At 38.3% G+C, this 26138-nt stretch overlaps 1 protein-coding gene across 12 annotated transcripts in view; it reads left to right on the top strand.

Annotated features, from left to right (window-relative positions):
- Positions 1–26138, top strand: part of hdac4 (histone deacetylase 4) — a 494468-nt gene that overhangs the window by 312731 nt on the left and 155599 nt on the right. For 11 of the 12 annotated variants that reach the window (XM_063051782.1, XM_063051780.1, XM_063051784.1 and 8 more), the window contains 2 exons: positions 1309–1430; positions 19009–19140. In XM_063051782.1, the coding sequence (XP_062907852.1) occupies positions 1309–1430; positions 19009–19140 (254 nt within the window). The remainder of the gene's footprint in view (positions 1–1308; positions 1431–19008; positions 19141–26138) is intronic. The other variant, XM_063051788.1, reaches the window with a different exon arrangement.

Below are 26138 nucleotides of genomic sequence, written 5' to 3'. Positions count from 1 at the left end.
CATCTGCTCTGGTGCTCTGGAAGAAGCTGCAATACATCTGGAAGAGTTGTTAGGAACTATGAATTTTCTGATATTTGTCATGTTTGTCAAAAAATTGCAATTTTTGTGCATTTTCAAATTAAAATTATATCTGCTGTGGCACATTTGTTAGTTTTAATAACTTTCTAAGTGACATGTTAAATCCAAGAAAGGTAATAAGGGTAACCCTGGGAATTATAGCCAGTGAGTCTTACATCAGCAGTGGGCAAACTGTTGGAGAGGATTCTTAGAGACAGAATTTGCAAGCATTTGGAGAAGCATAGTCTGATTAGTGATAGTCAGTATGGCTTTGTGAGGGGCAGGTTGCGCAGATGTCTGATTGACCTTTTCAAGGAGCTGACAAAACAAGTTGATGAAGGTAGAGTGATGCATGTGGTGTATACGGAGTTTTAATAAGGCATTCAACAAGGTATCCATGGAGACTCATTCATTTTGTCAGGAGACGTGGGATTCGTGAATACTTGGCTGCATGGATTCAGAATTGGCTTATCTACTGAGGGTAGAGGTGGTAGTAGATAGAGCTTATTCTGCCTAGAAGTCAGTGACTAGTGGTTTTCCATGAGGATTTGTTCTGGGACCCCTGCTGTTTGCAACTCTATAAAGCTCTGTTGGATCATACTTGGAGTATTGTGTTTAGTTCTGGTCACCTCATTATAGGAAGGATGTGAACCTCAGAGAGGGTGCAGAGGAGATTTGCCAGGATGCTCCCTGGGTTAGAGATCATGTTTTATGAGAATAGGTTGAACAAGCTAGGGCTTTTCACTTTGGAGTGAAGGAGGATGAGAGGTGACTTAATAGCTGTGTAAGATGATAAGAGGCATAGATAGAGTGGACAGCCGGAGCTTTTTTCCCAGGGTGCCATTGGCTAATATAGGAGGGCAAAATTTTGGAGTGATTGGAGGAAAGTATGGGGGGGAAAGTCAGGTAGGGTTTTTTTAAACACAAGAGAGTGCTAATTGCATGGAACACATTGATGTGAGTAGTGATAATAGCAGATGCATTAGGGACATTTGACAGTCTTAGATAGGCACATGGATCGAAGAGAAATGGAGGGCTATTTGGGAGGGAAAGGTTAGATTGATCTTGGAGTAGGTTAAAAGATTGACATGGCAATGTTGTCCAAGGGACCTTTACTGCACTATAGAGTTCTGTTCTAAGCCAGTTAGTATTTTCCTATTAGTATAATTCATATGTAATTCAACCAGCGGTTCCAACTTATTTTACATGAATTTTAATCTGATTCTTTCCCATGGTTTCTTTTCATTGCAGAAAAACCCAGCATGGTTCATTAGACCAGAGTTCTCCACCTCAAAGCAGCATGTCTGCCTCATACAATCAAACAGTCCTAGGGATGTATGATCCCAAAGATGACTTCCCACTCAGAAAAACAGGTAATGTTGCATTGAAGTACAAAGTTTTCTATAACAAGTCAAATTTACTCATGTTATCATGTTTTATTTTTTGGAAACAGTTTTCTTCCCGCAGCAGGGATATTTTTGTATTTTGCTTTCGTTGAAATGCTTTAGTTTAGCTAGAGACCCTATTAGGGAAGTGCTTTCAAGTGCTTCATTGCTTCTGTGATTGACCTATACAGGTCTTACTTTAAAAAAAGACAATTTTTGGTTGCACTTGCATATACTATTTAATTACTAACCTTGATTTACAGGAATAATAATTCTTAGCAATAGCAAATAGTCTTCATAAAAATGGCCACCTTGTTAACTGTTTACTTCAGATGATCTTGACTCTTTGGTTTAGTTTTTAAATGTTTAATCTGAGGTATATGCCTTTGCTCCTCCTGTTTATAATGTGTAAAAGTGCTTTCCTGTAGCATATGGATTCTAAGATTGGACTAGTAAACTGAAAGCTTGGATTAATCATACAGAAAATGGGAATTAAAGTCCAATAAGAATTTTCAAGATTTTGAATCATACTTAAAGTCAAGAGAAAAGATGGCACCTTGAGCTATTTTTATGATTTTTTTCCCTAAGTCATAAAAACACAACTTCACTGGTTTACTTATAAGTTTTAGATCCTACTACTCTTATTCTACAGCAGCCAACAAGCCACCTTGTTATTTTATCAACTTTTCAGAGCAACTGGGCAATAATGCAATACATAAATTTAACAAATCTTTCTAAGATTCAAGATTGTTTAATGTCATTTCCTGAACACAAGTGTAAAGGAAACAAAGAAACACAGAAATCTACGGCACATTACAGGCTCTTCAGCCCACAATGTTGTGCCAACCATGTAACCTACTCTAGAAACTGCCTAGAGTTTCCTTACCTCATAGCCCTTTAATTTTCTAAGCTCCATGTACTTATCCAGGAGTCTCTTAAAAGACCCTATCGTATCTGCCTCTGCCACCCCATTCCACGCACTCATCACCCCCTGCATAAAAAAAACTTACCCCTGACCTCTGTACTTACCTCTGTACCTACTTCCAAGCACCTTAAAACTGTGCCCTCTCATGTTAGCCATTTCAGCCCTGGGAAAAAGACTCTGGCTATCCACACAATCAATGCCTCCCATCATCTTATACATTTCTGTCAGGTCACCTCTCATCCTCCATCATTCCAAGGAGAGAAGGCCAGGATCACTCAATCTATTCTCATAAAGCATACTCTCCAATCCAGGTAACATCCTTGTAATCTCCTCTGCACCCTCTCTTATAGTATCCACATCCTTCCTGTAATGAGGTGACCAGAACTGAGCACTGTACTCCAAGTGGGGTCTAACTAAGGCCTTATATAGCTGTAACATTTCCTCACGGCTCTTGAACTCAATCTCACAGTTGATGAAGGCCAACACACCATATGCCTTTTTAACAACACTGTCAACCTGTTGTTCAACCTGAAGAAAGTATTGCTAAGGACACAATAAAAGTTTAAAAACACAATAAGTATCAATACGTAAGATAGTTTATATACATAGATTGTATGTCCATAAAGTGATGCTAGGTGGTACATAATAAATCAGTGATAGTTAGGGGGCATGGGAGGTTGGGTTAGTGGGTGGAGGCGTTGATCAGCCTTACTGCTTGGGGAAAGTAACTGATTTTGAGTCTGGTGGTCCTGGCATGGATGCTATGTAGCCTCCTCCCTGATAGGAGTGGGACAAACAGTACATGAGCAGGGTGGGCAAGATCCTTAATGATGTTACTAGCCCTTTTCCAACATCTTTCTTGATGTTATCTTCCTTGATAACAGGTAGACTGGTGCCAGTGTAGCGCTGGACAGTTTTGACTACCTTTTGCAGAGCCTTCCTGTCTGCCACAGTTTCCATACCAAGAAGCAGTGCAGCTTTGTTAGAGTGTTAGGCTTGTTACTACATATGTGTGGAATGATATTGCTCGGTTTCCACTGCTGTGCCGCCAATGTAAAAGGGGGTGTGAGTTCTTTTGAAGCCGATAATCATCTCCTTTGTTTTGCTGACATTAAGGAAGAGGTGATTTGCCTGACCCCAGGCCTCAAGTTCTTTCTCTCGGTGGACCGTCTCATCATTGTTGGTGATGAGCTCCTCCACTATTGTGCCATTGGTGAACTTGACGATGTGATTGCTTGGGTCTCTGACCTTGCAGTCATGTGTGAACAGAGTGCATTACATCATTTCCCATCATAATTTGTGTATAGTTACCAGTTAAAGTGGGTCATTCTTCTGACAACCTCTGCAATATGCACCACAAGATCTTAAACATATTATTGATTTTGTCCTATTTCAGCATTTGACCTTTTGATGACCATAATTAAATGCCAGAATAGCATGGGTCCTTGATCTTTTGGTGAAAAAATTTGAAAAATGAATGATTTCAATAGCTTAATAGCTCCATTTAATATCAGAGAAAGGTATACAATATACATCCTGAAGTTCTTTTTCTTTGCAGACATCCATGAAAACAAAAGAGTGCCCCAAAAAATGAATGGCATTTAAAATGTTAGAACCCCAAAGACCCCCCCACTCCCATGCAAAAGCAGCAGCAAAGCAATGACCCTCCCCCACCCCCACCCCCACCCACTTCCGTAAAAAAGCATCAGCACCCTCCACCCACCAAGCATACAATAGCAAGGTTCCCAATAAATACCATGATCTGCAGTACAACATAAACTAATCGTTACCCGACAATTTGACATGCCACAGGCTCTCTCTCTCTCTCTCTCGCTTCCTAATAAAGCAAAAAAGGATGTCCTTTTTACAGCGAGAGGGGAGACATAACAAAACAACTCGCTGATTTATGGTGTTAAAAGTCTGTCATGTCGCTTTTTTCTCTGAGTTCTGTGACTTGAGAATTGGGAACAATCTGTCACTCACCAACGAGAGAGAGCGTGACTCGCTGAGTACAGAGCCTCCTACAGCTGATCCACTGTCCCTGATCTTTTGTTCTTTCTGGCAACACCTCAGTTGGCCGCATTGGCTTAGAATCAGCCCGCCCCCAGTGCCGCAAAACTTCTGAACACCAAAGGTGTACTCGTCTTCTAGGCTGCATCCTAGGGATATCGAAAAGCAGCCGATCATGAGCCCCTGAGAGCGGATCCCACCACCACAAAGAACCAAAGTCTGAATGTAACTCCAGGTCAGGGTGTTCAGTAGAACCACATGCACCCTGAAAGGGAACAGGAGAGACATCAAAGGTAGAAATTAAGCTGTTTTCATAGATGAACATGAAGGAGTTACAATTTAGTGCCATTATGACTCTGCCTCTGCCTATGTCACTTGAATAATATTAATGTTTATTCATGTTATTGTGACTTGAAGCATGGACAGATTATCCTTGCTCTGAATTGTAATGTAAATCATCTAGACTGCAACAGGACAGCTCCACAGTCTTGTTTATTCCTACCTTATTAGCCTGCACTCAATTATTAGCAAAGTGATGTCAATGTTCTCAGCAATCAGCGATTAATCATCTCCTTATCAGCGCTCAATTTAGCTTCCACCTGGACCCTTTACCTCCAGTCCTCAGTTTAGTCTCAGTATAAATACGGGAGGAAGAGCTAAATTCCAGGTGTGAGATGATTCTAACTATGCTTGAAATCACTGAGGTATTTGACAGTGTTACACCAGAAAATCTGTTAAATCTGAACTCAGGGAAATTGAGGAGAAAATTCTCCACTTTCTAAGGATCTAGCAGGATCCTTAGCTAGCACAAAGCAAAATGATACAAAAACAGAATGCATCTTTCCATTCCAGGACATCGGAGGTGCCCTCCTTTAAAGAATGGGGTTTCCCTCCTAATACTGATGCTGCCTTCATCCACATCTCCATTTCCCTTACATCTGTGCTCACCCCATCATCCCGCCATTGAAATAGTGATAGAGTTCCTCTTGTCCTTACCTCCCACCCCATCAGCCTCCTCATCCAACACATTATCCTCCACAATCTCCTACCACTTAACATGTCTTTACCTCCTTCCCCCTCCCCTCCCCCTCGCTTTCCATAGGAATCGCTCCCTCTGTGATTCCCTTGTCCATTCATTCCTCCTCACTAATCTCCCTCCTTTCACTTATCCCTGCAACCAGCCAAAGTGCTACATCTGGCTGTACACCTACTCCCTCATCTCCATTCAAAGCTCCAAACAGTCCTTGCAGGTGAGACAACACTCCACCTGCAAATCTGCTGGGATCGTCTGTTGTGTCCAGTGGTCCCAATGCAGCCTCCTCTACATACTTCATTAATATTCTTGATTGCCACTGTGTTGAAATTCAAGTGTCCTAATTGGGCTAATACTATACTGTGGATTTTTCACTTAAGCCAATCAAAAGGAAGCCACTTGTTCCAAAGGTCAGAATTTGGTTGCCCGAACTCAGATTAACAGAATCGTTGTGCTCAATCACTGCGCAATCTGGACTACCTTAATGGACTTGAAAACAATTTGCATTTGTAGTGTACTAGACAACGGGGTGACCTGTTGGGGCACCATTTGAGAGAAGGGTAGTGCAGTCTGATGTGGCCAGAATGAACATTAAATTTTCCTGAATGCTATTGGTAGCGCTTTGCTTTGTAAACTGAAGTAGAAAACCTCAGTTTATTAAAGAAGAACGACGCATAGCAAAGCAAATAAAGCTCCTCCTCGTTTAACAAAGGACACTTTTGATGGCATCATTTCTAGTGTAGCTGCCACCTTTGTTCCGGTTGTCATTCTGGAGACATGCAGTCCTTTCATCCCCCGTCTCTTCATCTCTTCTGCTGTTTGTTCTTTGTCTCTGATCCTGGAGACGTACATTTCTCAGCCACTTTGTCTCTTCCTCTCTCCTCCTTCTGTGCCTGTTTTTGTCATTCTGGAGATGTGCAGCCCTTTCATCCCCCGTCTCTTCATCTCTTCTGCTGTTTGTTGTTTCTCTCTGATCCTGGAGACGTGCATGCCTCTCCTCATCTTGTCTCTTCTTCTTTCATCTTTTTTGTCCTGACTCTTTGATCCTGGAGTCATGCGGCCCTGGCCTCATCCGATTCTTGTTCTCTCCCTCTCCTTGCCACTTCCCGACGACATTTGGCGTCATCTCTTGACCATAATGTCCCCCATCACTTTCCACGCGGCATAATTAGGCTGACCATTTTTTTACCCTAATGCTGGATAGAAGATATGAAGCAGTAACACCAAAGGATGCTGATTATTCTTGATGATGTAGTTGGCGCTCTCCTAAATGGACGTGATATAGTCACCGCTGTCCTTTGACTGCAGCAAAGGGTTTTATGGGTGTCTAGAAGTAGGTCATTACAATAAGATTTAATTATCTCTTATTGATGGGTGGCAATTAGATCTGTCCCAATCCTGCACATGCTGATGGTGATTTGCAGAATGGGACCCCTCGAAATAGAGCTGCCCTGCTGTTTTGCTCCCATAGGTGTCGCTGCTGAGGCTGATTGCGTCCTGATTTCCGTGATGGCGGATTGGCTCTCAGGTTAAAAGGGAGCCTGTAGATTTTGGCGAATGAGCAATTTTATACAAATATATAACCCTGAACTTTGCCTGCATTCTGTAAGTTAGCGCATTTTAATTCGATTCAGCCACAGAAAGTGCCGCTGTAATGCACCGTTTGCGCTAATTGGAGGTCACAAACAGACAGACAGAGCATGAGAGTTTTAGTAGTATATAGATTGAAAGCATCATTGGATTGCAAACATTGGAAATTATACAGTATATTGTGGGCAGATGTGTTTTAATTATATCTCATCGTTCCCTCTAACATATTTGACTGTTAAATTGGTAACAGAGATTACATACACAGAAACTGGACATGTTCATCTGAATTGTGTCTATTTCTGTTCAAGGCTATACCAGAGATTCCTGCTTCGAAATATCTTCTAACATAACTGTGCATTAAACAGGAGGTGCTGCATGGTTGACAACGCACTTTTTGGACTGAGGCACTAAACCACGTGCTCTTTCGTTACATCAGTTGGACATAAAGATGCCATGGCAATATTTTGAAATTATCCCTCATTAATGCTTGTAGCTTAATCAACATCAGTGAAACACATTGACATGTCATTACATTGCAGTTTAGGAGATAATCCTGTGTGCAAATAGGATGCCTACTTTCCTGCATTGGAATAATCACTGCTTCAAAAAGTGTTTCATTGTTTGTAAAATGGTATGGGACTTCCTGAAGTACTACATGCATGCTCGGGTCGGGTCACTCGTCTGAGTGCTACAGGTACTACGTAACCCAGTACTACCTGTCGCATGGTGGGGTGGTCGGCGACTAAACCAGCTTCCTCACCAGGCTTGCCTGGTGAGGAAGGTGGCTAGACACCCTGCAGGACAAAAAACAAAAAACAAGACCTGTCAAAGGGCGGATGAACCCGCTCATAGGGTCAACGGCCATTTAGCAAACAAGTGCCATGAAGCATGGAAAGGGCATCCCTTGCATCGAAGCTTGGTCTAGCCATTCATTGCAACAGAACTTACCCCAGCTGTCTTGGACCCCACCATGACGCTGGATCCGGGAGGGGATGTCGAGAGGGTGGGTCTGGACCTATGGAACCCACTACTCACCTAAAATCCATTCATGCACACACTGTTCCTTTCTGCACTGAAAGGAACCATCATCATCCTGTGGGATGGATAGCCAAAGAGAGACATGCGTGGTACATATATGTTGCTCTGCCTTTTGATTATATCACTTATTGTTTAATTACTTTTCACATTTGGCTTATATTTCACAATATCATTAGTGAAGAGCAAAGGATAATTATAAAAATCAAAATATCTGCAGACACCCAAATAAAATCAGAATTGACAGGAAATATTCAGCGGGTCAAACAGGATTTGTAAAACAAGTAACAAAGTTAACATTTAATGTCAAAGGCCCTTTGTCAGAACTGGGAAAGAGAAATAAACAATTTAACTTTAAGTTGCAGTAAAGGTGGGAGAGAGCTAGACAAAGCAAAGGGAATATGTCAGGACGAAACTGAGGAGAAACTGCTTTTTCCAGAGAGTAGTGGAATTCTCTGCTCAGGGAAGCAATAGAGCCTACCTCATTAAACACATTCAAGACACATACATTTTGCATGCAGAGGAAATAAGGCAGTTAGATGGAACTGAGTTCACAGCCAAATCAGCCATGATCTTGTTGAATGGTATTGCAGGCTTGACAGGCCAAATAGCCACTCCTGCTCCTATTTTTGTTTTTAATGTAATATCTCTAATAGAGCAAGGTTAGGATTTCCAGTAGTATATTGTTGATGTATTCTGGTTGAAAAATTAATGAGGGCAGTTAGAGCAAAGTAACATAAATAAAGGCATTTTAAAACTGAAATAAGAAAATACGGAAGATGAGAAATGCAAATAATGAATTTCAAGTCAATGTAACTGAGGAGAGGAAAGATGAACTAATGTCACAGATGGGTGATCTACACCAGAGCTTGTTAGTTCTGATACAGATTGAAAAAGTGAGTTACGTAAAACTGTTCAATTCAATATAGAATCTGGAGAGCTGCAGTGTGGCCAGACAGAAGATGAGTGCTTATGCTAGGGCTGGAGGCAATTAGCAGGCAGGTCAAAATAGTTCAGCAAATTAAAATGACAGGCAAGAAGGAAACAGGGTCAGTCCCGCCAGTGGAATTAGTGTTTTTCCATTCCCCATTCTAGTTCTTTTCTTCCCCCTTCTCCTCACCTGCCTTTCACCTCCCTCTCATGCCCCTTCTCCTTCCTTTTCTCACATGGTTCACTCTTCTCATCTATCAGATTCCTCCTTCAACATTTTACCTTTTCCTCCCCATCACCTCCCAACTTCTAACTTCATTCCACCCACTTACCTTCCCCCTCAACTGGCTTCACCTGTCAGCTTCTGGCTTGTACTCCTTCCTCTCCCCCCACCTTCTTATTCTGGCTTCTTACCCCTTCCTTTCCATAGATGTTAACTGCCTGCTGAATTCCAGCATTAGGAAAAATTCACTTCATTACATAAAAGTACTTTTAAAAATAGTATTTTCCCCTTTGTATGCTTGGCTGTTATGATTAGATGGTAACATAATCTCACTTGTAAAACTTCTATTTTAATGCAGACCTTAATCTGAAAGTGACATTCATTGGTGAAAAGAACCCTTATCCTGACATGGATCAGTCTGGTCTTTATTTTTTAAAGGGGTTGGCATGCCAGGATTAATGCTTCTCATTAGCTAATCAGTTTTGAAGTTGGAATTAGAAGACTAAATGAGTTTTCTGTTAGTGTTCTTTATTCAGATAATAGCTGGCAGTAGTGTGTGTGTGTGTGTGTGTGTGTGTGTGTGTGTATATAAACTGAGTGCATCAAAGCAAAAGATTGTTAAGTGGAAAAGTAATATCTATATTATTTCAATAGCCTGCTTAAGTTAATGTTACTACAATGAAATAGGCATGATAAAAATAAACTCATAACAGCATGAATGATAAAATACTGCAGATTCCGGTTATTTTTATTCCTTCGAGTTGAAATTGCATAACGGAAAACCAGAATAGATGCCAAAAAAAGTTGTTCGACTATGACTGTAATCTGGTGGAAGAGTCAACACAAAGTCTTATTGTATAAATAATAAATATTGTTGGAAATCTACTAGTTAAAATCATAGAGTAATAGAATAATACAGACAGACATAGGCCTTTCAGCCTGCTGGCAGGTGCATGCCAACTACAGTACCCTCCCTGCTAATCCCAGTTGCCCACATGTGGCCTAAAACCTTCTAAGCATGTCCTGTCCATATACCACATATACCTACTCAAGTGTGTTTTATATGTTGCAATTGTACCTACCTTCACCACTTCCTCTGGCAGCTGATTCCAGGTACTCACTACTCACTGGGTTTTTAAAAAAAGTTACCCTTCAAGTCTCTTTTAAATTTCTCGCCTCTTAGCTTGTATCTGTGCCCTCCAGCTTTGGATTCCCGAACCCTGGGAGTAAAACTATGAGCATAAACCTTAACCATACCCCTCATTATTTTATAAACTTCTATGAGGTCACCTCTCATTCTCCTATGTTTAAAGGAATAAAGATATAGTGAAGCCAATCTCTTTCTATAACACAGGCCTTCTAGCACAGGCAACATCCTTGTAAATCTCTTCTGCATCCTCTCCAGCTTGACAGTGTCTTTTCTATAACAGGGTGGCCAAAACTGCACACAATACTCTCAAGTGCAGTCTCACCAACAACTTAACAGAAACGTAATGTCTCTGCTCCTAAACTCAGTGTCTTGACTGATGAAAGCCAGCATGCTTGATGCCTTTTTCACCACCCTGTCTATTTGTGCTGCAGCTTTCAGTGAACTGTGAACCTGTACTCCCAGATCCCTTTGTTCCACCACACTTGTCAGTACCCTCTTATTCACAGTATAGATCCTTTCCTGGTTTGAATGACTCAAATATGTCACCCTTTCACTGTTAAGATAACTGCAGAATCTCTTAGATTATCTTTAACCCTGTATGTCAAACCATCTCATGCTCCCTTTTTTGCTCTCCTGATTTTCCTCTTAAACCTGCCCTTAAACATTTTTATTCATTGAGGAATTAATTTGTACTCAGCTTGTCCCCATGATGTGGCTAACATCTACAATGCTCTGCACCCTCTTTTGACCCTGAGCATTGGAGCCTTCATACTAAATGGTGATGCAACCGGTGCAAATGCTCTCCACTGCATAACTGTATAAATTTGCTAGATTCATTGGTGGTAGACCAAATCTCTTCAAGCTCCTAATGATGTACAGCCATTGGCATGCCTTCAACAACAATATAAATATGACAAAATACATTTATTTATTGTAGAAGACTTTGTGTGTCTCTCCTGTCAAGCAACTTAATTGGCACCAATTCTGCTTTTGCTATATGCAATTTCAACTCAAAGGAGTTAAAATAAATGGAATCTGCAGCATTTCACATTGATGCTGTTATAAGACCATAAGAAATAGGAGCAGAATTAGGCCATTCAACCAATGTCTCTGCTCCACCATTCATCATGGCTCTTTTATCATCCCTCTCAAACCTGTTAACCCAATGACTTGGCTTTCATAGCCATCTTTGGCAATGGATTCCACAGATTCACCACCCTCTCTCTATCTAAAGAAATTCCTCCTTACCTCTGTTCTAGGGGGATTTTTTTGTATTCTGAGGCTGTCTCTTCTGGCCCTAGATTCCCCCATAATAGGAAACATCCACTCCATCTAGGCCTTTCAATATTCGATAAGTTTCAGTGAGGTCCCTCCTTATTCTTCTGAACTCCAGCAAGTACAGGCATAGTGCCCCTCCATCTATCTTTGTATCATCTGTAAATCAGTTTATTGTTCTACATGAACCTTCTTTCTACTTTTTGGAACTGAAATCCAGCAATGTTATGCTCCTTTTTGTCAGGCCTGAAATATTTTTAAAGCATGATATGTTCTTGTCTCTTTCCATAATTGCCCTGTTCAGTAAAATATGCAACTCCATTCTGATTTTATCAGAGCTCTTCACCAGTGCATGGAACATGTGCTTGCACCTCTTAAAAATAAAGTATTTTAATCACATTATGAAGAGAGGCACATTTGAGGAGGAGTGAGAGATCTCATCCTAGACAATACAGACACTGATTTTTCATCCACCATATCCTTTCCTATTTGTGTCCTCTAAAGTGCCTTTCTATCCTGCTATCAACTCACAATGGCATGCAGTTTAGCAAAATCAACAGACATTGATCCCCTCATCTAATTCTTTGTCGTAGTTTGTGCAGGTGCAGCACCAACACCAATCCATCTGGCACCTTCCTACTCGCAGCCTCCCAAATAAAAAATGACATTATCTTTCTAGCAAGTTTTCTTTCGGTCTAGGCTTCATACTGAGTTGCTAGAATTCCCACTTAAGTGCCAGAAAGTTGTAAGTTCAAGTCCCACTCCTGGAACTGAAACAAAGTTTTGTCCAAAAAAAATCAGGGCAGAATTGAAGAATGCTTTACTGTTGAAGGTTGTGTCTTTCAGGTAAGATGCCAAATTAGGGCTTTGTTTCTCCTACAGATGGATATGAATGTTCCCTACATTGAAACAGTGGTGATGTTTCAAAGATAATTCATTGTCAGCAAAGCCATTTTGTTTTTCTATGTCATGTTTTCTTAACTTGAATTCTATTTGAGTTTAAGTTATGGAGTATGTGGGTGCCTATTTTTGCTCTTGACATTTCAAAAGGTAAAGAATATGTTTGCCCCAGTTCTCAACAGCATCCTCAGTTTATTTGCAAATAGAAATAATTGGGAGAACCAAAACCTGTGAAACATGGTATTTGTTTAAGACAACATAAACTGCTTAAAACTGATAATTTAGCTTCTTTGCAATTTATTTGTTCAGATCATTAGCAACATTCTTATTCTATAGTGAGTAGCGTACATGTGCTTTCGACTCATGAAATACATTTACAATACAACTTAAAGCCTACCCAGCCCTGGAACATGCATTTCTTTGTTAGGATTTTCATTGAGCAAAAAGCTGTTAGTGGTTAGCATTTTTTTTTATTAAGTGCAATCGTGAACAATAGCCAGATCAGAAATGCTGATCAAGTCAACTAGTTCCCAGAGAGAACTCTGATAGGCCAATCAGATGGTTCACTGCTGCTCAGGGATAGAACACAAAAAATCATATGCCAAGTACATAGAGCAGGCACAAGGGTTGCTAGCCCCTGTACCCCAGAAAAACACCTGAGCAGTGCGGTGGAGGTATGTGCTATGCATGACCCGATCCGAAAGCATCATGTTGACTTATAACAGATTGTGTTCACGGTGGAATAGCTTAGTCAAGGATGGGGTGATCAGCACAGATGGACAAATTATACCCCCACTATCCTGCATCTTGTGGTAAAAATGGAACAGTAGCTGTATCACTTTGCATTTCAAGGGACTTTTAATATTTCTACTACACTAAGATAATATTTAGAAATATGAAATAACAAAAGTGCATTATTTTAATAAGTTTATATCTGTCAGCAGTTTCTACTGATTTCATAGAAAATAACATAGCCTACTTCTCTGGTTCAGTCTTCAAAGAAGCAACTTCAAAATTAAGTCCTGTTGAAACTATTTTTAAGTGTTCTAGTTTACCAAGAATTCTATTGTAGACAAAGTTCTATAATTCCACCCCCACCCCAATCCATTTACCTATTTACTTGCAATTTTGAATCTGCTGGCAGCTGTACCATTGCTTTGAAGTAAACCAACTGATCATAATTTTTTGGTGGTGCATTGTTCCACCAGAAGAGTTAAAATAGCCATATTTAGCTAAGGTTTGAGCACTTGTATTTACTGTATGTTGGCTGATGAAGCGGTCAGCATGAAAAGGCCCTCTTTTCCCCTTCCACTTTCATTTCCCACCCATATGAAACCCCAGTATGTTAGTTTACTAAATTATATGGTAGCAATGTAAATAGAGAAGTAGTTTTTGTAGCAATCAGCTGGAATTGCATGTCAGTTTCCTCTAGTTATTCTGCATTGAGAATTTACTGAGTTTTCTAACCCATCACTCATCACTTTCATGTGTTGGATCCAGCCCAAAGAAAGGAAATTATGTTGACCCAGTGACAGTGGAGATTTTGGTTTGGCTAATGTTACTAGTGAGTTAAAAGGATAATACTGTTTCTGATTTCATGTTGCATTTTGAGTGATTAGCAGTAATATGATGGCATAGTCTACGCTACATATTAAGTGAATCTGGAAATGGAAATAGTCTGGAATAGTGAAATTTTGTGATAACAAAATAATTCAGTGTTAATGTTGCCACACCTACTGATCTTGTATTGTCAGCTTTAGAGTTCCCAATCTGGGATCCACAGACCCCTTGCTTAATAGTATTGGTTCATGGCATAAAAAAGGTTGAGAACCCCTGCTGTAGTCCAGACCTTTCATCATCCTTTCATTGCTACTTTGGGAAGCATGAAAGAATAGACAGTTTAGGTCTGGCATTGCTATGTATGAAACCTGAATAGTATTTTGTCTTAATGTGGCATTTTTCTTAGTATGTAGACAGTAGATTTTAAATTATATGATAGCTGTTCAAATTGTGTTTAGTGCATAGTGTTTAGTAGGTAATACCAATTAGATAGATCAACAAAAATGAATGAAAGTATCCCAGTTGTAAGTCGACAAATTAGAAGTTTTTTGTATAGGTCACTACTGTTTAAGAACAACAGAGCTTCTACCATTGAAAGTAACTGAAATTCAAAGGAAGCTGAAACTGTTTGAGTGGGCTGGCACTAAGAAGCCCGTAATTTGTGTGGATGCTTTGTTGAGCTTACCATTAAATGTTCTGATTCTCAAGATGAAGAGGTGATCTTTGTCATCTGCCCACACACACTTCCTGTTGAACAGCAGACCAATCACTCCAGCTCTGACTGCGCATTCATAGTCTAGCACCCACGCACAATCAGATGGAATATTCTTACAACTTGCCATTAAAACCTGAATTCATAGTGAATCAAAGGATCATGTAACTGATTAGTAATTCACTATGGGAAATGAGTGGTTTCCCAAGCAAGCACTTGAGAGAAAAATATACACAATATCTTAAGAGTTTTATTGTGGTATTCAGATAATGATGTAAAGGGGTAATAATCGTACAAAATACATTTTAATCATGCTTGCTTTTACAGAAATGATTGGTCAGAACTAGAGTTATTGTTTGTTTCAGTTTTTTTCTAACAACAGGTCTTGTATAGAATTTAAACATCCATAAATTTAATTAGTTATGCCCAAACTGTAGTTTTCCATTCCTTTCCAGTATATTGGTGTTTAAAGTCAAAATAGTACTGTTTAATTAGAAGTATAAGCTTTTGACTTGTTTGAAATGTGATGAAGTCACAGGATTCTTACCAAAGTTGCAAAATTTGATTTCATTTTGAATTTGTAGTTTGGTAATGAATTTGTTGGTATTACCATGTGAACTTAAATTGGTATTCTGTTATCAGAAGAATGCCATTTAAATGGAACAAATCATTGATACCCTGCTTATTTTTCCAAGGCTGTTTCCTGTATGAATTAATTTCATTCCATCCTCTACTTAACGAAGAATATCATGGGTACATGAAAGTAATACTTATGAGGGTATTGGATATAAACAAATAAGGTTAGAGCATTAAAATGGAACACAGTAAAGTAGATATTTGTTTTGAAAGTTACATTTGATGTCAGCATTTCTGCAAAAATGAAACTTACTTCCTTTTCTGAAGAGGGTACTAATACTCTTGGTGACCCAGCAGGTAGTGGCTTACAATGCAGTCATCACACCTAACACACCTCCATGTTTCTTTAATCATTTCTGTCAGATAGTGCAGAAGAAAAGTATAATTTTAAGTAAAGCATTTCTGTGATTTGCTTTTGTAGTAATTAATGAACCATGATGAGAACACAACTGGATTTAGACTTTTAATTTAGAAAGAGAATAGACATTTTCAATTTTCTTACTGAGCAATTTTTTTTTCGAAGAAGCTAAAAGCTTCTTAAAAGTGCTTCATTTAAAGTTGTTCATTTTGGGGTTTCAGCGATAGATTAATACATTTGAAACATTGTTCCAGATTATGGAAATTAGCTGAGTTGTGTCAAACTAATTTAAGATTTTGGGACATGTATTGCAATTACTGACTATCTTGACTGTAAATTAAATTTATTTACCTTACTAGGAAGTGTGACGACTTTTTGATTTTAGAGTGAGCTGTCTACAATTGCAGATGGATTAACTTATCTTTTCTGAACTAATATATGGCCAAAAAAATGTCTATTTATTCATTTACTTTATCTACCCAGATTACATACACAGATCCGTAGTGGACATGACTGGAAAATTTAATTTGAAACACTTCGCACTGTTGGTGTTGGAAAGCTGATTTAACCAAGTCTCAGAGTAATTTGTATGACTCAAGTAATTATTGCATCTTCCACAGTATTCTTAGTAAGATCTTTCAAAATATAACAGTGGGACATCATTCTAATCCACTTCCGCACCAAACTGCCTCTAATTCTGCTAAATTCTAGGGAGTTTAGACTTAGTCTACCTGCTCTTTCCTCATAAGGAACCTTCTTCCCAAGAATCAATCTAAGTGTCCTTCCCTATGCTGATGCCAATACGCAGACCAAAATGGCATGTGCACATGTTGTGGTCTCACCAATATCCTGGCCATTCCTGGTTTACCTACCCATTTTTGTAGTCCAACCCATATCACCTTTTAATTACCATCTGCACATGCAATTTAACTTGGTGTATCCTGTGTGTAACCTTGTGTTCCTTCATACTCTACCTATATTAGTTTGTTCACTCTTTCAAACTGTTTACAAAAACTCCGATAATCCAGCAGGTTGACAGATTTTCCTAAGTATTGACTGTTATTCCTACTAATGCCCCAACACACTTTTAGTTCACTTTCTTTAAACATTACACAGTAATATTATAAATTTTCCAGTGAACCTAGAAAGTATAAAGGCAATGCTGGAAACTGGGTGCCTATGAGTTTAATGAAGCATTGCAAGTTTTATCTCGTTCACCAGATGTTGAACTGTAAGAATTTCAGAATGATCAGGTGGTGGATTATCAAGCTTTTACTGTGTACTCTTTATACAATCTCTTTGTATCTTTCTCCTACATCCCACATTCTCTTTTTTATATCATTTCAAATCTTGCTATTATGGGCCAGGCCCTTCATTTAATTCATTAATATAGATTGTAAACAGCGGAAGCTATCAACACCTGGCATCCCACTAGATTCAGTTTGCCAACCTGAAAATGATAAATTTATTACCCTATGAATCCTAACCTTATGAAGATACCTTCTATGAGGCACCCTTTTCCAGTAACTTTTAGAAATACAATTCATTGATTTGCCATTGTTTATCTTTTTAATTGTATCCTCAATAAAACTGAAATTTCTAAATGTCATATTACCTTTTTCTTAATTATGGTCTGGCTTTTAGTTCCCTGGGTTTTTGCCTCTCTCCTGCCCTGAATAGTAGTGGTTTTCTTATCTGCATGGAGCTTTTCAGAATTTAGGGAACTGTGAAGATCATTACTAATACATGCACTATATCTAACCTACTTTAAAACCCTAAAAGCCAAGCATTAGGTCCAGTGAACTATTCAATTTCAGCCCCATTATTATGCTTAATTTTTTTTAGTGATCATTCTTCCATTTTGTCCTCTAGTGTTCTGTAACATTACAGAATATTTTTGCATTTGTGGTGGGAAAGGAGACCACATTTTTTTCTACTCAGTCCTCTCTTTTAACATAGAAAATCTACAGCACAATACAGGCCCTTCATCCCACAAAGCTGTGCTGAACATGTCCTTACCTGAGAAATTACCTAGGGTTACCCATTGCCCTCTGTTTTTCTGGCATTATCATTTTGTACATAAAGTTCTGAGGACTCCAGGTGTCTCCCCTGCGCCCCAGTGCCTTACTGAAGTAGCAGTAATTAATTCAGCATCTTGACCTGTTCTATAAATTCAGAACTACGAAGGAATAGTTTACTTTTGTTAAACAAGTACTGTATATTGTGAAAATAATACCTGGACCTGTGATTATAAACTCAGAAGCAGCAGACTGCAGAAAGTTTGCTTTTTTTTTTACATGATTAATCAATATTAACTAAATAATTGATACTGATGCACTAAAATTATGCACAGAAAAAGTCACAAAATCTATTTCAAAGCCAAGGACAACAAAATAAGTTGAAATTGGGACTTCTTTGGTGAATTAACAATAGCAATTACTAGTTAACAATAGATGATGAACAACTAAACTTAATTTTTCAGAAAGAATATAATTTAATATTTCATTTCTAACTTTGCTTATAGTCTCTGCAAAATATGTATGACATTGGATACTATTCCAAATATTACATGTAATTATTAATATTCACTAGAAAGGAAAAGTACCATGAGGAATTTGAAAAATGCCCTGATGAAGTTGTAAGGATGCAGCAAGGAATTGTGATCAATAGACTGGTTGCCTTTCCTTTCTTTGTTTTTTGCTAAGGCAATGCATTTTATATAGCTGATTATTTATACCATTAAATTCCCAAGGCTCATCTGACAGAAATGACATTAACATAGTAGTTGGAACTTACGTAATTGTTTTTAAATATTCATGTAGTACTGAGTTATACAGGCCAGGAGAGTACTAAGAAATGCTGAATTAAATGCTACATTAGGTCTTAAATGCCTTAGTTCATGCTTCCCATTCCTGATTGCTCTCCAATGGCAGGAAGTGAGCATTGGGTGAGAAGGAATCGGGTCTACAGATGTCTTGCCCCAATAAGAATTAGCCAATATTTCCACTCATTATTGGTTTGTTTGAGTAAGACGAGGCAGTAGATTAGTAAAAGCAGAACCCAGCAAAAAGGAAAATTGAGACCCTTTCAAATATGATATTTCCTGATTTAAAAATTGAAAAGGTCCTTAAGAAATGTACTTTGCCCTGGCTCCACAGTGAATTATACTTTTTAAAAAAGGCTCAGGATTATATTCATAAAATGTAATTTTTGCTGTTTCATTTAACAGCATCTGAGCCAAACTTAAAGGTACGGTCCAGACTAAAACAGAAAGTGGCAGAGAGAAGAAGTAGTCCTTTACTACGGAGAAAAGATGGCAGCGCCATAACCACTCTTAAAAAAAGACCCATGGATGTTCCAGGTATGTTAACAATAAGTAAAAAGTGCTGTCAGTGAAGGGCATTCTTTAGTGCTTTTTTTGTGGACATATCAATGCCAGTTCCTGGTTTTTTTTCTCCCTGTTGAATTAAAATAATAAGCCTTTGATTCTGTTTCAGAAAGCTTTAAATAATTCATGTAAAATGAATATTGTGGTTATCAGAATAAAATGCTTATAAGTGTCTGGCCGTAGTTAGCCTCCATTGTTTGGGTAATAGTAATCAGAATATTTTAGTAAATCATAATTTTAATGTTGAGATTTAATCCTAACCCATTGCACTGAATGCTTAAGATTTTAAGGCCTCTTAAAGCAATTTCAACTCAACTGAATATATCCTTCTAACCCCATGATCCACAGCTTGAGGGTCAGTTGTTTTAGAAGTCAGAAAGCTTTAGCTTAGTATAAAGTTCATTCTTCCTCTGTGCTGCTTCTTGACCAGAAGTTACCAAACAGATTAAAGCTGCAGACCACAAACTGAAATTATTGTCAGTACTTCTCTGCATGTGACTTGCCAGCACATGGACACGCATGATGATATCAAATGATATGAAATACTTGCAGGTCTTCACTTGTGCAAAATAATAACCACATACCATGCCCACAAGAATTCAGGTCTTAGCTGGAGGCCTGCTTCACAGTTGGTTAGAGGGCTTTATTTTACCTGAGGCACTAGCAGACGCCAAGAGATACTCATCTTTCAGTTGGTAGGCACCTTTGTTAAAATAAATTGTGATTGATTGCCTATTAACTAGGCACCCTCTCCCAATTCCATCCCAAAAATCTGACAGGTTTTCTAAATATGTTTTTCCCTGATCACCTGTTGCATCTTTCCCTGACCAACCTTTCACCAGCTCCCCCAATCCTCTCTCTAACAGCATGCACCTCTGATATTCTACCCAGTTCTCCTCTTTCAAGATTGCCACTGTGTGCAATGACAGGCCTGTTCTGCCATGTAGGAACCATATGTGCAGTGGAGTTTTCCATGAAATCCATGAATGTCACTTGCCTTACCTTGCACATCTTGAGTTCGAAAGCCCTAAGGGGTTTCTTGTGTCAAAGTGACTTGAAGAGTATATTGTATTCTTTATTAGTCTGATCAGACACTGAATCTGATCACTGTGAATTTTGGTTATGAGAAAGAAGGCTTTGAATGTTTGATTTATTTGTTTACACTTCTTGTTCAGAGGCTGTAATGCCTATTACCAAAAGTTAAGTTGCTTACAACCAAGATCTGGTATCAAAATACAACATGTTCATAATCCATATGCTAAGTTATGGAGTGGAAACAAATTTTGCAATTTACCTTTACTCTTACTAAATACATACATAATTAAATTACCTGTCTATTGGTGGAACACAGTACTTTAGTCATTGTCCTGTTCAAAGTGAGATTTGTCACATTATGAAGGAATAGCAGGGGACTGCTTTGAGATGAATAGTTCCTTTTATTTTTGTCCTCCTGTACTCTTGAAATCAGTGAGAGAAAGGACTTGCATTTATTTCACCATTCTCGACCTTGGGATCAACCAAAGTATTTTAAAACAGTGGAAGTACTTTTGAACCTGGTCAGTCTTGCTGTGGAGGAAGTATAAAGGTCTCACAAAGAGTAATTTGATAATGGTAGGAGAAGTTTTGGGTTTAAGGTAGTATTGGTTGGGAAATTGGCAGGGCAATGGAGAAATTCCTGCAATGCAGTGCTGTGGGATATTTTACGTACAACCAAGAGGGTGATTAATGCCCTATCCAAAAAGTAGCTCTTTTAACTGTGCAGCATTCCCTTATTCGTGTACTAAATTGTCAGGGCAGCCTCTTTCTTTAAGCCTTTGAAATGAACATAGAACCTTCTGACTGAAAGGCAAGAGTACTGCCATTGAGCCACAGTTCACATTGTCATTATAAGGGGTATGTCCGATTTTCACGTTTTCAGATGGAAATTTATATGTTTGATTGTACAATAACTGACAAAGCAAAGCCCAGATTCAAAATATGTTACGAAAAGTTTCTTTAAACATAAAGTACTACATAAATGCAAGTCCCTACCCCCCGCCCCAGTTACAAATTGAATGGTGTTCATTGTGCTGTGCACCAACTTTAATCCAAATTCTGTGTTGGTAATGTAAGTACACTTCTTTTAATCCAAGACATAGTGTATTTTTTAATCATAGAAAGAAAGCTGTTATATTGCAAAAATGGTTGTTGGCATAAAACCAAAAATTTCACCATTAGTTTTTGCAGTGTTTAGCACTGAGAAAAAATAGAGCAAGCCTAAAAAAACAGAACCAACTTCTGGAAATAGTTGAAGAAAGTCTTATTGTATTCAAATAGAGTTGCCTTCCTGCATAGTTCCCTTCGCTTTTTAACTGAAGATACTCTTTTTGGTGTAATCTTTAAAACATTCGGAACAACTGGAAAGTAACCTTACTCTCCATTTTGATGTGGGGGGGCGGTTACATTTCATCTATTTGAATGCATTTGCAGTTAAAATGTTTAACACCTTTTTCCACTTAATATTCAATCTTCAAACAAGAATATCTTGTTATTAAATCTTACTGTAAGCGTTTAGTTTACTTTCTGTTTTGTCAGTATTACCTTTTGTCAATCATTTATTTTCTCTAGAGATTCAACGTTCAAAGTAAATTTTATTATCAAAGTACATATATGTCACCCATACAACTCTAAGATTCATTATCTTGTGGGCATACTCAGTAAATCTATAAAATAATAACCATAACAGAATCAATGAAAGACCCATCTAGGGTGTTCACCCAGAGTGCAGAAGACAACAAACTGCAAATACAAAAAGAAGAAATAATATTATTAATAATAAATAAATAGCAAATATTGAGAATATGAGATGAAGAGTCCTTGAAAGTGAGTCCATTGGTTGTGGGAACATTTCAATGATGGGACAAGAGAAGATACCTCCTTTCGTTTAAGAGCCTGATGGTTGAGGGGTAATAACTGTTCCTGTAACTGGTGTGAGTCCTGCTCTTGATGCGGCAGTGAGAAGGAAGCATGTCCTGGATGGTGGGGGTCCCTGATGCTGGATGCTACTTTCCTGCCACAACACTTCATGTAGATGTGCTCAATGGTTGGGAGGGTTTTACTTGTGATGGACTGGGCTGTATCCACTACTTTTGGTAAGATTTTTTGTTCAAGGGCATTGGTGTTTCCAGATCAGGCTATGATGCAGCTAGTCAATATATGCTCTATATACACATCTATAAAAATGTATCAAAGTTTGAGATGTCATGCCGAATCACTGCAAACTCCTAAGGAAGTAGAGGTGCTGCCGTGCTTTCTTCGTAATTACTTGCATGCTGAGCCCAGGACAGGTCCTCCAAAATAATAACACCTAGAAACCTAAAGTGACTAACCTTCTCCACCTCTGATCCTTCAATGAAGACTGTTAAGTGTTGGCTAAGAGCCCTAGTGAAAATTCCCAAGTATCTCCAAGTACCATTACAACAAAATGTTTCTGCCGCAACTTGCAAATATGACTATTTGATGGTGCTCTATCCATGTAGCTCTCTGTGTTAACAATAGCATTTGGTTGTATTGAGCTTTAGTGGTTAATGTTATCTATACAGAAATGTGCACTAGCATCCAAACATTAAATATGTTATTATTTTAATATGTACAATAAATTATTTAATCATTTTGTTGTAATTGTAAAGGAACATGAAATTGAAATGAAGCTGAAATGTCTCGGTGTTCTTTGTATTTGAATTTATTGACTCAACCATATTATACTGTGACTTAAACTATGATTAATTTCAAATGCAAATAAGCTCCCTAAGAAAAAATAGTGAATTTTGCTAGTGCAGTCATGATAGCTGAGATCAAGTTACTAAAAGTGAGATTACTTTCATATCAAAAATAACTAATGAAAAGTATAAAGCAAGGAAATTGAAAACTACTGCCAAAGTACATTTCATTAAACATTGTCTTAATATTTGCAATCTTTAAAAAAGAATATAAATGAAATCTGGAAATTAAGCTCTAATAATTGGCATTGATACGGTAACAAAAGGGCCTGTTTCTGTACTGTGTGGCTCTATAATTACATTATTAAGCTGTCTTTTTGTATGTTTGTAAAAACTCATGCATAAAATTTTATCTGTCATCAGTAAGTATAATATAGATTTTTTTTTAATATCTCACTAGTGTTTTTTTACACTCTGCAAGTTATCTTGTAATTTTAGTTACCTACGGAGAGAGAAGATGAGGGAAAATGGGAAGGGGAGCTTGTGGAAATGTGATGGCCATCTACACATCAAGAAATGAGTGTGTTCAGTTCAGAAAGTATAATGATATGGATGATAGAAGTTACAGGAAGGAAAAAGTGTTACACAGCTAGGGAAGCTACAAATACACTGATAAGGAGATAAATCTACTTTGTTTTTTTGAATTTTTTAATGAAGTGTTGTACATTGAAGTGATGATGGATTGTGTACTATTGTTCGATTTAACTCATGTGAGCAGGTTAGCAAGGGTCTAAAGAAAGTAAACCAAATACACTAGGCTTTGAAATTGAAAGGTAGAAGAAATGTGCCACCATGCACAACGTGGAAGAGTATACATATCAGAAAAATTAACATAGTAAGTTTCTCTTAGGAATAAAATCAGACAGTGACTAAATGGGATCTTTAAAATCATAGCTTGTGATAGAGCAGATGCAGACTGAATGAAAAATAGACATCAATGTAAGATGGTTACCAAGTACTCCTGTAGAGTATTCAGAAGAGACTTCTCTGTGAAAGAGTGGTGAGAATGTGGAAATCACAAGAAATGATTGAAAAAAATAACAAAGAAGCGGTTAATAGAAGGCCAGACAAACATATCGGGTTTAATGATATAGAACAGATTACCTGGATGGATTTTGATGAGGGAAAATGGAAGAGGCTAAAGTGAAGCAAAAATGTTGGAATGGACTGGTTAAGCTGAGTGATTTCATTCTATGCCACAAATCCTGTCCTTTATTAATATGGTTTGTATTGATTAGTGAATGCTGAGTTTTCCCTAGTGAAATGTTGAGACCTTGATCTGTTTTCATGTTGATTTGCACAGAAGGCAAAGGGGGTTACTGTTTAATGTTCTGTTTCTGGCAACAGTACATTTTATCATGGAGCCATAGAATTGTATGACATAGGAGATAATAAATGAGCCCATTGGATTTATGCCAGATCCTGGTGAACTACAGCCTGCAAACAAATTCCCTCTTGAAGAATTTGATTGACTCTTCAGAAAAAATCCTACAAAGATAGTGGATGTTGCAGGAAAGGAGTAATCATCATCTAGGACCCCCACCACTCAGGCCATGCTCTCTTCTTGCTGCTACCATCAGGAAGAAGGTACATGAGTCTCAAGGCCCACACCAGCAGTTTCAGGAATAGTTATTACCCATCAACCATCAGGGTCTTTAACCAGAGTGGTTAACTTCACTCACCCTATCATAGAACTGTTCCCGCAACTTCCGCACTCACTTTCAAGGCCTCTTCATTTCATGTTCTCCATATTTATTGCTTATTTATTTATTATTATTTTCATTTGTATTTGCACATTTTGTTGCCTTTTGCATAGTGGTCTGTTTTGTTGGGTGTAGTCTTTCATTGATTCCATTGTGTTTCGTGGAGTTACTGTGCATTTCCGCAAGAAAGCAAATCACAGGGTTGTACATGGTGACATATATGTACTTTGATAAAAAATTTACTTTGACTGTTGTCACAGCAGCAAAAGTGGCTGTGTTTTGAAAAGTGGCTAAAATTTATGACTACTCTCTAGTAGAAAAGTAGATCTAGCTGTAAGGTCTGTGATGATACGTAATTTTTAAAGGTGCACATTCTTTAGGCTTCTACATTATGCTTTTAGTTTCACATTTCTTGAACAATATTGACTCTCAGAGTGAGAAGTTTCTCCTGGGGGGCAATGGTATTTGTAACTTCAAAGAAAAGCATTTGCTTCATAGAACAATATGTGCGAAATGTATAGCAGTCAAGCAGGAAAGAATTAGGTTTCAGTAAATAGAAATAATTGAAGTTCAGACATAATCAGATTGAATTTACTCTTGATTTGGAACTGTAGTTCACTTTAATCTCAAACTATGCAGATTTTACTCCTGTGCTGTACACATGCCACAGTTCAGACTGATTTAGCAAAATGTCTAATGTTACTTAGGAAATTCAACAGTTGCAGGCTTTTTTTAAAAATGTCTCCTACTTGGTTGTTTACTGATCCAAGATGTATAGTACTGTGCAAAAGTCATAGACACATGTATATAGCTAGGATGCACAGCACTGTAGTAATTTTATGTATTGCACTTGTACTGAAAACAAGAACAATTCATGGCATAATTGAGTGATGATGGACCTGATTCTAATATAGGTCTCTTGTGTACTGAGAGTAGGAAGAGGGCAGGGTGAGGGGAATCATGGTTGGGGAAAGGGGAAGGGAGGGGGGAGTTAGCAGGAAACACCAGTGAGATATAAAGTAATGATCAATAAACCAATTTATTTTGAATGAAATGACCTTGCCTGGTGTCTCAGCGCTGGGTGTTTCTGCAACCATGCCCCCTCCCTTGGTAGTCCTCTGCCACCTGTCTCACACCCCTCCCGTGATGCTCCAACCTCACCATCCCCAACATCCTTTGCTCCTGCTAGATTTACAAATTTGCTATCTGCTCCACGTTGACAAATTCAGCACTGTGGAAAGGTTTTAGGCACCCTAGCTATATATATGTGCCTAAGACTTTTGCACAGTGCTGTGCCTTGTCTAGAATACCAGCTTTCTTACAAACCTCCAATAAAGGGTAATCTATATCTCTGTGAAAACTGAATGAAGCTCAAACTTTCCATTGACTATTTTCAGAAAGATTAAGCAGATTGTGAGCGCCAATGTTACATGCATCATGAGACCATTTTGGGTGAAATGACACCTTCATGCATAGCACAATGTTATCTTCCCTTGATTACATGAGTGTA

The sequence above is a fragment of the Mobula hypostoma genome, chromosome 6 (assembly GCF_963921235.1).
Source record: "Mobula hypostoma chromosome 6, sMobHyp1.1, whole genome shotgun sequence".
NCBI lineage: Eukaryota > Metazoa > Chordata > Chondrichthyes > Myliobatiformes > Myliobatidae > Mobula > Mobula hypostoma.
Note: the sequence above shows the minus strand (reverse complement) of the source record. Positions and strands in the feature narration are given on the sequence as shown.